Source organism: Neofelis nebulosa, chromosome 11 (genome assembly GCF_028018385.1).
Source record: "Neofelis nebulosa isolate mNeoNeb1 chromosome 11, mNeoNeb1.pri, whole genome shotgun sequence".
NCBI lineage: Eukaryota > Metazoa > Chordata > Mammalia > Carnivora > Felidae > Neofelis > Neofelis nebulosa.
In genome coordinates, this window is record NC_080792.1 from 27,730,365 (window position 1) to 27,741,561 (window position 11,197).

An 11,197-nucleotide genomic window follows, 5' to 3' on the forward strand; every position below is an offset into this window, starting at 1 on the left:
ACGTTGGTGGTCGTCATCATTCCGGCTCCGTGGAGGTGTCCCGTCCCTCCTGGGGCCGCCTAGACACTGCACGTGACAGTGCCTGGAGCCAGTGTTGGCGGGAGGAGGCCAGTGTGGACTCAGCATAACACTGCTGCTTTGGGAGAAAACGAGCCTCGCGGGCTCAAAGCCCTCCCCACCCCACCACATGGGAGAGCAGCAGCTTGCCTCCCGTGTCAGGCCCAGCCCCTGGGCAGCCAGGGTGGGGGGCTCTGGGCCCCCAGGGCAGGGGAGAGCAGTGCCCCGGACCCCGCCCCTCAGCAGTCCTCGGAGAGAGAGTGACCCGGCAGAGCACCAGCTGAGGCAGAGGGAAAACGCAGCCTTCTCCGGCCTGGCCGACTCCCAGGTCGGCCTCAGCAGCCACCTTCTCCCTTGGAGGGCTTATTTTTATTTTTATTTTTCAGTTTTGCAAAGGCTGCTTGCATCCTCTAAGCTTTAACCCTTCTGTGGCTTGTGTTTGCTCTTGTGAGTGAAAGCCACAGGGCTTTTTTTTTTTTCTTTCTTTTCTTTCTTCCTTCCTTCCTTTTTTTTTTTTTTTTTTTTAAAGAAACAATGGACTCCTGAAAACCTCTTTAGGAAGTCAGGCTCCTCTTTCTGCAGGGAGTCATCAACCAGCACCAGCCCACTTCCTGACCTCCCCTCTTCCTCAGACACTTTCTAAATGCTTCTGTTGACCATCAGTGTCTTGGGTTTTTCCCCCCCACCGTGGGATAGGGGTAAACACCTTGTCTAAGTGGCCAAGAACCCAAGGGCGCGCTCTGTGTCCCCGGATTTCCAGCAAGGCTGGATAAAGAGTGTTTCCAGAAAGTAGTAGAATGCCTGGCAGATCTTGGCGAACGCCTGACTGAGGCATGACTCATCCCACGACTGGCCGGCAGCTGGCTGTCAAACACCCGAACACTCGTGCGACTGACACTGTGCAGGATCCGGAGAGGCAGGGTGCCTGCCATCAAGGGGCTTTCGTTCAAGTGGGGAGGGGGTTGGTAGGTGACGAAGTGGGTGGTAGCTGGTCTGTGCTCCGGGTCCTCGGAGGCCAGTGAGGTCAGTGGGGTGGGCAGCTGGGAGCTCCCGGAGAGAAAGGCGAGTGTGAGGAGGGGAGGCAAGGCCGAGGCTTTGGGAGGCATGTTGAAGGGGGAGGGGACAACATGAGCAGAGGCGAGGGGGTGGGGGTGAGTGTGGGAAGGGGTGGGGGGAGAGAACGGTTCACCCCGAGGGGCCTCAGCTCCCTGACCCCTCTGTTCTTCCAGAGGCTTTGTTCTGCCCTGTGTCACCTGTCCCTCCTGCTGTGTCTCCTGCCTGGCAGGTCCACTCTGTCCAGGTGCTGCAACGCCCCCTCCTTCCTCTTCACAACGCAGAAGAATACGCCCCTGGGGACGAAGCTCAAGTATGAAGTGGACACCAGCGGCATCTACCACATCAACCAGGAGATCTTCCGCATGTTTCCCAAGGTGCTGCTTGGGGCAGGGCAGTCTGGGCAGGGCAAAGGGACGACCTCACATGGCCCTCTGTGGCCACGCCCACGCAGTGTGGCATCACTCTGCTGTGCCCTCTGCACCCGTTGTCCTGGCTCAGGTTGGCTCAGTGGACTGTCCTCCGGGGCTCCCGTCTGGGCACAGTGAGTGCCAACTGGCTATTATTTGAGCGACTTCTGGCAAGAAAATGGTTGTCAAATTTTGGTTATTGCATTGCTTGCAGAGGACATCCTGAAGATATCTGGAAGAGTGATTAGGCATTTGTCCCCCACTGGAGGCAGGCGCAGGAGCAAAACCATTCACGCAAAGGTTGCATGCACGAGAAATCACGGACCAGTAGAAAGCAAATCGAGAACGATTTGATCTCACGTTGGATGACCTTGGACGGTTCTTATATCTTCCAAGGCCCCAGTCTCCCTGTCCATCACACTGGACTGGTTTAGGCTAGGAATAGGTTTGGCTGCTTATAACAGAAAATCTAAGTAAAACAAGATAGACGTGAATTGTTTTCCTTCCGCACAAAAGAAGTCGGGAGGGCTAGTACGGTGGCTCCCTGGTCATGGGGGACCACAGGATAAGTGATCTCATGAATGAATGGCTCAGGGCACTGAAGCTCTGGCTTCACTTGTGGCCTGATCACAGCATCAGAATCTCAGAGAAAAGGGCCTGGAACCTGCCTTTTCAGCTCATTCTGGTGGTTATTACCATCTGAAGAGGAAGAAAGTTCCACTGGATGTGTTCATAACCACCACCTGGAGAGCAATGGGTCCAGGGCAGGACTTAGTGAGTCCAGTTTGCAGAAATGCTGAGTGGGGGCATGTCAGGTCTTTCTGGATGAAATCTGAGGGCCTGGGCTGCCCTGCTTCAATGGGAATGCTCATGAAACAAAGCCCAGGCGTCCCTGCGTTCTGTTACTTAAACAGAGGGTGCTGATAAGATTGGGCCTTGTGGGGGCAGCGGGGAGGAGCACAAGGTGGAGAGGTGTCACACATTCCCTCCCCACGTCACTGGGCTGGAGGATGATGGGGATAAGCCACATTTACCAGGTGGGTCTTTTTTTTTTCTTTTTTTTAATGTTTATTTTTGAGAGATACAGAGAGAGAGACAGAGTGTGAGGGGGGAGGGGCAGAGAGAGAGAGGGAGACACAGACTCCGAAGCAGGCTCCAGGCTCTGAGCTGTCAGCACAGAGTCTATCGCGGGGCTCGAACTCCCAAACCACGAGATCGTGACCTGAGCCGAAGTCAGATGCCTAACCGACTGAGCCCCCCAGGCACCCCTACAGCGTGGGTCTTGCAAGGCCTGGAACAGGAGGCTGATGTCCGACAGGTGGACTTACATCTCATGCGGGTCATGCCAGTGGGTGACAGTTCAGTTATGACATATGGGTCCAACAAGGGCCATGGGTATAGACTGCCGAGGCCCAGGGAGTTAGAGCAGGGCTGCCAAATGTTCTCTGGAAAGGGCCAGAGAGCAAATATTTTAAGCCTTGCAGGCCATATGGTCTCTGTCACAGCCACTCACCTTTATGGTTCCAGCACAAGGCAGCCACAGACCTTCACAAACAAACGAGTGTGGCTGGGCTGCAGTAACACTCTAGTTCCTATCAGACACTGAAACGTGAACTTTACATAATTTTTACGTGTCACGAAGTCTTCTTCTTTTGATCCCCACCCCCAACCGTTTAAAAATACAAAACCCATGGTTAGCTCGCAGGCTGTATGGAAACAGGCAGAAGGTCCGAGGTGGCCCGCAGGCCATAATTAGCCACCCCCTGAGTTAGACCCTGTGACTTAGAAGGATTCATACCCTCAAGGTAAGTACTTCTTTGGGATTGTATAAAATTCAGCTTCTCCACCTCCTCCCCCGACCCTGGAGATTCTGATTCCATGGTTCTGGGAAGGAGCCCAGGAATTTCTATTTCCAGAAAGTACTCCAGGTTGTTTTTGATGTACAGAAGTTTGGGAGACACTGACATAGAACATAAAGGCCTTTGAGGATCTCTCCAAAGATAACTTTGGTTTTTTCCTTTCCCTGGTAAAAGTTGAACAGTGCAGTTTTCCCCAATGGCTGTGAGACATGCTTGTTTTCCCTATCCTGGCCCCTGGGCCTGTCCCTTCAGGGACAATGGGCCTTGAAGGACAGTCTCCCACAGACGGATGCAGCATCTTCTTCAGATTTAGCCTCCTTCCTGAGTACCCACTGTGGTGTGATTGCCCATGACCCCACCGGGAGGCCAAGGTGCCGACCAGGGCCGCTATCATTCAGGGCTGGCCAGGTGATGTGTGGGGAAGGGGAGCTGTCCAGTAGGTTCCTGGGGGGAGGGATCTTTGGGGACTAATGACAGTAATAATCTGGTCCTCCTGCCGAGATACCTCTGGGCCAAGCATCACCCTGGATAGGCTTTTCATTTACACTAGTGGTTCTCAACCCTGGGGACATTTGGCAACGTTTAGAGACATTTTGGTGGTTATGATTGGGCGTTACCCTTGACATCCGGTGGGGAGAGGCCCAGGGATGCTGCTAAACATTCTGCAGTCCACAGGGCAGCCCCCTCCCCCCCACCCCCCAGCAAGGAATGAGCTGGTCCAAAGTGTCAACGGTGCCAGATCGAGAAACTCTGCTTCACGTTGTCTCACTTTTGAAAAGCACATGGAATTATCCTAATTTTACAGATGGGAAAACCGAGTTGCTGAGAACTCAAAACACTTGTCTATGGTTCCTTCACCTCATTCTCAGGCAAAACCAGGGCTGAACCTGGGTCTTTTGCCTAGGGGACTCCATCCTGGTTGGTCCCGGGCTTTCCTGGTTTGACCCAAGGGAAGCCCTGCATCCTGGGCAGAGTTCCCCAGTCCTGGGCACACTGGGGGGTTTGGGCACCCTGCCCTTGACTCCAGGTCTGTGCTTCTTTCTGCCTGTGCCGTGCATGTGGCTGCTTGGTTCCATCTGCCTTAGGTTTCCGGGGGGGGGGGGGGGGGGGAGGCGGATTATGACCCAGAGCAGGGACGGGACAGAATCGGGACCCTTAACCCTCAGGCCAGTGTTTGCTTTTTCCTGCTGACGTGCCTGTGGTCCCCTGGAGAGCATGCCCAGGGAGCCTTGTGGGGAGCCGGTGCCCGGACCAAGGTAACCCCAGCAGTCAGGGTGTGACAAGGTCAAAATGCCGTGAGATGGTCACTCCCAGGGCTCCCGCAAGTGTGACTGTCACTCAGGCTAAGTCCCGGGCTCCTCTGCACTTCGCAGAGATTTCAGGAATTTCCGGCCTCTCGCTGTTCCCCAGTGTGGCCTTGCTTACTCAGCCCTTGGTCTCTTGTCCCTGCTGCTGCCAAGTCCTGCCATGTGTCCTGGTCCATCTGATCTTTGTATCCCGGGCACATGTCCCCCCCTGCAGAGCAGAGGAAGGGTCTGTACCATGCCCTGAGCTGAAAGGGGTGAGAGCCAGGTTTAGGGGCCCTGGTCCCAGGTGGCCTTGTCCCCATCTCTGTTGCTGTCGCCCCCCAGAACATCTGCATTAACCAATAAAACATGCATACTAGAAGTCATAAAGATGAGCTTCCCAACATTGGCAAAACCAAAGGCAAGCAGGACTAGCCACAACCTGTACTCTCTTCTTTCTGGAAACCTGAGGCATCCCAGAGCTTATTGAAAAAGGTTGTGGAGACCTGGCTTCTGTTCCAGTTCATTCGTACTGGCCAGTGGGACTGAGAACAAGTCTCCTGGCCTCTCTTCTCATCTGCAAAGTGGAATAACCACTTTTCTCCCACATTCCCTGCAAGGCTGGCTCGTAGATGTGATCATGGGTACAGGGGTGAGGGCACCCAAAGAAGGCAGGAGGGCATTGCCTGTGACAGCCGTGTCCCTGTCTCCCCCAGGACATGCCCTACTACCGGTCCCAGTTTAAGAAGTGTGCAGTGGTGGGCAATGGAGGCATCTTAAAGAACAGCCGCTGTGGGAGAGAGATCAACAGCGCTGACTTTGTCTTCCGGTAAAGAATCCCCCAGGCTCTGCACCTGCTGCTTCTGCCCCCACAGCCCTCTGGCTCTGCGCCCTTCCCTCTTGTGGTGCCCCACCCCCATCCCCCAATGCTGTCCTTCAAGAGATCAGCCACCACTCCCCAGCCCTGCACACCCTCATGCTCTGGGTTGTTTCTTGCCCTCTCCAGCCCTATCCCTTGGGGCCAGTGGCCAAACCTCTCAGGTCCTCTGTCTCCACGTCTGCAGAATGAGACGTGTGTAAAGAACACCTCTGTTTTCAAAACAATTAATTTTTTTAAAAAGAGCATAGCAGATATATGAAGGTCTGTGCAGATCTGTGGGTGTGCAGAACCCTCCCCAACTGGGTTCTTCTCTTCCAGAAGCAGGGCTTGGAACAAGGGTGGCCTTGGGGCTGGCACCAATATTGGCTTCGCCCTGGCTTTAACTAAGTCAGAGATGGGTCCTGGTATTTCTTCTTCCTCAGATAGAGCCCCCTCTTACCTCTTTGGGGATCCTCGCTTACATCTTTAGCCTGGATAAAGAAGATGGGTTGAAAATAAAGGCTTAATGCAGAGGGATTGGGGTTGAGGCTGTCCACCATCATTGTGCCACTTGGGGGAGGGGGGGAGGAGTAAACTTGCTTCTCTATGCACAGGCCACAAAGATTCCATCCAGCTGGCTGCCTCTGCCTCCCTCTGCCCATAGGAGCAACATCTCCTCTCTCCCCACACCCTCCCCCTGCCTGTTCTCCAGCTGTGTCTAGAATGACTGAGCATATACGGCCTGGGTGCCTTGTCTCTTGTGCAGGTGCAACCTACCCCCCATCTCAGAGAAGTACACCATGGATGTGGGAGTGAAGACGGATGTGGTCACTGTGAACCCCAGCATCATCACCGAGAGGTAACTGACCCTCTTCTAGACTTGTGCTGTCCAGTATGGTACCCCCTAGTCACATGTGGTTACTGGCCACTGGAAATGTGGCTATCCAGATTGACGTGGGCTGTCTATAAGTGTAAACACACACCCGATTTCAAAGACTTAACATGGAAAGGAGGATGGACCATATCTCATCCATTGTTTGTATCGATTACCTGTTGAAAGAGTAGTATTTTGGGGGTGCCTGGGTGGCTCAGTCGGTTGAGCGTCCGACTTCGGCTCAGGTCATGATCTCGCAGTCCGTGAGTTGGAGCCCCGCGTCGGGCTCTGTGCTGACCGCTCAGAGCCTGGAGCCTGTTTCGGATTCTGTGTCTCCCTCTCTCTCTGACCCTCACCCGTTCATGCTCTGTCTCTCTCTGTCTCAAAAATAAATAAACGTTAAAAAAATTAAAAAAAAAAAAAAAAGAAAGGAAGAGTAGTATTTTGGGTACAGCAGGTTAAATAAAACATTGTCAGCATTAAATATAATATAAAAATTAACTTCACCCACTCCTTTCTACTTATTTAAATATGATCATTAGAACATTTTAAGTGAGATATGTGGCCTCAGTTCTATTTCTTTTGGACAGCACCGGTCTAGACAGTCTTCATGTAGATGGGCCAGAAAGCTTTCCTGAGTGTGATGGGGGAAGACAGCTCTCTACGCTGGTGTATCCAGGGGGCCCTGGGACAAGACTCTTAACGAAGATGTCAGTCCCCACCTAGTTCCCCTCCTGGGGTCTGTCTGCCTGGGAGGCCTTGGGGAGGGGGGTCAATGGGTTAAAACAAGAGCCAAGGGCCTAGTCACATCATCCAGGTCAGACCGGGGGTAAGAGAGGGGACAGCCAGAGACCAGAGGCTAAAGAGTTGGTAAATCAGGCAAGGAAAGCACAAGTGAGTGAGGGGCTGCGGGGCAGGAAGGAGAGGGCAGGCACACTCATTTGGGGTACTCACTGGGGATCTTGGGAAAGAAAGTACACGCGTCTGCCCTGAGGGCCCAGGGAGAGCCTCCACTTCCTCCCTACCTCCCCACCGAGTCCCCCCTCTTCCCCCCCCCCCCCCCCCCCCCCCCCCCCGCCCCGGGATGCTCTCATCCCTTTGGGTTAAGCACTGCCCTCCCTACATGGTTGTCCCTTTGGACTCAGATTGCTTCCACTTAGAAAACAGAAGGCAGGCCATTCATCTTAGGAGGTGGATGAGATGAAAGGAAGCGGGGTGGCCTTGAGTCCCCTGCATTTTCTGGAAAGGCCCCAGGGTGCCGGATGGGGGCAGCAGGGGCGGTGGGGCGGGGGAAGAGGCGCACAGGCACGCTGGGGGTGGGGGTGGGGGAGTGGGCCGACCACCCTTCTGCTCCGGCCCCGCCCAGGTTCCACAAGCTGGAGAAGTGGCGGCGGCCCTTCTACCGGGTGCTGCAGGTGTACGAGAACGCGTCGGTGCTACTGCCCGCCTTCTACAACACGCGCAACACCGACGTGTCCATCCGCGTCAAGTACGTGCTGGACGACTTCGAATCGACGCAGGCCGTGTACTACTTCCACCCGCAATACCTGGTCAACGTGTCGCGCTACTGGCTCAGCCTGGGGGTGCGCGCGAAGCGCATCAGCACCGGCCTCATCCTGGCCACGGCGGCGCTCGAGCTCTGCGAGGAGGTGCACCTGTTCGGCTTCTGGGCCTTCCCCATGAACCCCTCGGGCCTCTACATCACCCACCACTACTATGACAACGTCAAGCCCCGCCCCGGCTTCCACGCCATGCCCTCTGAGATCTTCAACTTCCTGCACCTGCACAGCCGAGGCATCCTCCGCGTGCACACGGGCACCTGCACCTGCTGCTGAGGGCGGCACTGGCTGGCCGGCCACCCCGGCAAGCAGAACCTCGCTCCTCCTCTCCTTCCTGCGCCGGGCAGTGCGTGGGCCAGGAGGCAGGGATGGGGGGGGGGGGGGGTGGGGAGGGGGGTGCCGGGTACAGTCAGCTCTGTGCCGAGCCTCCTGGCCTCAGCCGGGGCCCTTGTGACCCCACCCTGCCCGTAGGTAGCATGCTGCTGGGCCACACCTCGAGATCAGGGGCCTTGAGGATTGCCAGTGATTAAAGCACATTTGCACTCAATTTTAGCATTCGGGAGAGTGCAGGCTGTAGTGGCCTTGTCGCAGCTAAAGAAAGGCCCTACGGAATGGAAAAGGGGGAGACTGGACGTGTGAGCATGGTCGAGATTTAATTCAGACTTTTGGCTTCCTGAGTTTTATACTGAGGCCTCAGCTGTGAATCGCTATCTAGAATCTCAGAGCTTACAGAGCAACCCAGCAGCCAGACCTTCCTGTGAAGACAGAGTGGCTCAGGGGGGGTCCAGGGTCTTAACCACGCCCTTTCAAACACATCCTCAGACACACACATGCACAGTCTTGGTGCCTCCGGGTTCAATCCTGTGTTTGATATTCTGATGAGAAGGACCAGCCATTTGCACTAAGGTTTTCAAGCCAATGTGATTGACTCAATACGTGCTTAGCAATTTGCTTCCTCTCCTGTCTCCCTATTTCCAGCTCTGTTTTAACCAGGAGTTATTTATAAGATCTGTTCCTCTTTATGCTCCAGAATCCTGCCGAATCTGCTACATTGTGTTTCTGACCTGTGGGCTCCGGGCTGGAAAGCACTGAGATGCAACCGATGAGCTTTGCAGACGGGAGTGCATCATGGCCTCCGACACCAGCATCACTGAGGCTTCTGCTGTGAAGGCAGGACTTGGCACCTTACACAGCCGGGAGGCCTCACGCACACGGACCCACAGAGCCTGTGCTTTGGGAAGTTAACTGTGCCTGGGCCAAAAGGGGTTAACGTGGCATTTCACATCTGAAGTTCATTCCCTTTGCTCCCCGCAGGGTGTTACCACCATGAGCGTGGCTGTACCTAATAGACACCCACGGTGAATTGCCTTAGAACCTAGCTGCACGGACTCATAGAATGTTAGTTCTGGAGGGACTTCAGACTCCAACCTCTCGCCTCCCCTCCCTCCCTCTCTCCGTTCTTCCCTTCCTCCCTTAGACACTTCCGAAAGCCTATTCTGCTTTGGTCTGGGGTTGGCCTTAGGAAGATGTGATGACAAATCAATTCAGTATTGCTTTCTCCTCGGGCCGGAGGGCAGACCGTATGCAGGCCCGAACCCAGCTGCTGGGTGCTCTGGGGAGGACGAGGGGCTGTGAGGTTTCAGCAGGGAGTGCGGCCTGCCATCTGATGGCCTCCTTGTACAACGCAGAGCAGCACATCCCGCCAGTGAGACACAGAGGGGAGCGTGGGCCTGGTCCCAGGCCTCCAGGCTCCCGGCCCACGGCTCCTTTCTTGGCAAAACCGCTTTGTTTGGGCTTGTGTTCCACGCTGGTAGGTTGTCATGGAGTGCATGCTTCCGCCTCTGTTCTGAGCCCTGGTCCTGACCAGGAGACCTCGCGCTGCTTGTCTGTAGGGCAGGGAAGTAGCCACTGAGACTAAGTAGACCCTAGTACGCCATGAACTGGGGAAAACTCCACAGGGCCGGTGGAGGGCTGCACTTTCTTGGGCTCTGCCTGTTCCTCCCAAGGTACTTATGGAGGTTTCCAGCCACTTGTTTGTGGTTAATTGAGTGCAGTTCTTGAAACCGTGGAATGTTAAGAGTGCAAGACTCCTAAAGACCATTTTGTCCCATTTAAGGGAACAGACCTAGAAGGGGGAGGGGGCCTGGGTCGTGCCTGGGGCTCTACTGAATGGCCAGAGCCCCTGAGTGACACTTCTGTTCCAGGTGGGGCAGGGCTGGGGGGCAGGAGCCGCGGTGAACCAGACATCAGGGTTCCCACCGCTCGAGGGTGCTGCGGGTTGGCATCTGCCCCAGCAGGGCCCTCGTAGGAGCTGGCGATAGGACATAATGATCCACACCCATAGAGGAATCAGGACTCGTGGTCCCATTTCTGCCTGTGGGTCTTAGGGCAAGTTGCTTCCTCTCCCCACAGATCTCACTTTCCTCATCGCTACAACCAGAGGCTTAGGAAAGATCTCTGGGGTCCTTGCAATCTCTAATTTGTTGTTGGAGGTGTTCCTGATGTATGGATCTGAGCCACAAATAGTATTTGTTATTACGATAGTTAACATTTAGTGTGTTCTCATTCTGTGCCAGGCCCTGCACAAAGCACTTTCTTTGCATTATCTCCTGTGATCATCACAAGACCCCGTAGGTAAGAAGGCTCCCATCAGGTGAGGAGGAGGTCAGACACCCAGCGGAGGAAACCACACCCAGGCGTGTGGAACCCCAAAGCCCACGCTCTGGACCTCTGTCTTAGCTGCCTCTCGGCCAGTGTCACAAGGGCTGGAACCAGAGGGATCCTGACAGAGGTGGCGCTACAGGGTGGACCCTGCTCCAGGGACAGATGCTCTGGGAGGCCGTCTTGGGTCCGAAGGCAGTCTCTGCCTGGAGTTGTCCCCCACCCCCACCCACAGTGAACGTGTGCTGTCCTGGCACTGGGGGTGGGGTGGGTTGAGGGCATCTCTATGTCTGCAGGTGAGGACAGATGCCCAGAAACAGTGACAACATGTTGACTGACTTGTCCAAGGCCCCGTGGCCAGCTAGGGCCTCGTTTGGGACTCACCTGGTCTCCTGACTTCCAGGCTATCCTCCTTCTCCCGCGGTCAGTGTTTGTGGGGAAAACATTTTTTTCAAAGGCTCAGAGAGACCTGGGCATCGATTCAGGAAGCCCCCACCATGCTCCTCAAAGCCCCGACACCCTCCCACCGTGCAGTGCAGACTAGCAGTTTAAATTCTTATTTAAGGGAAATCAATTCCC

General features: G+C 55.1%; 1 protein-coding gene across 5 annotated transcripts in view; it reads left to right on the forward strand.

Moving 5' to 3' along the window:
• ST8SIA5 (ST8 alpha-N-acetyl-neuraminide alpha-2,8-sialyltransferase 5) overlaps positions 1–8,340 on the forward strand; it is a 55,487-nt gene extending 47,147 nt beyond the window's left edge. For 3 of the 5 annotated variants that reach the window (XM_058692200.1, XM_058692202.1, XM_058692204.1), the window contains 4 exons: positions 1,343–1,487; positions 5,382–5,494; positions 6,291–6,383; positions 7,765–8,340. In XM_058692200.1, coding sequence (XP_058548183.1) covers positions 1,343–1,487; positions 5,382–5,494; positions 6,291–6,383; positions 7,765–8,233 — 820 coding nt within the window. In that variant the 3' untranslated portion in view covers positions 8,234–8,340. Of the gene's footprint in view, positions 1–1,286; positions 1,488–5,381; positions 5,495–6,290; positions 6,384–7,764 lie in introns of all 5 variants that reach the window. The other 2 variants (XM_058692201.1, XM_058692203.1) reach the window with 2 other exon arrangements.
• The last annotated feature ends 2,857 nt before the right edge of the window (positions 8,341–11,197 follow it).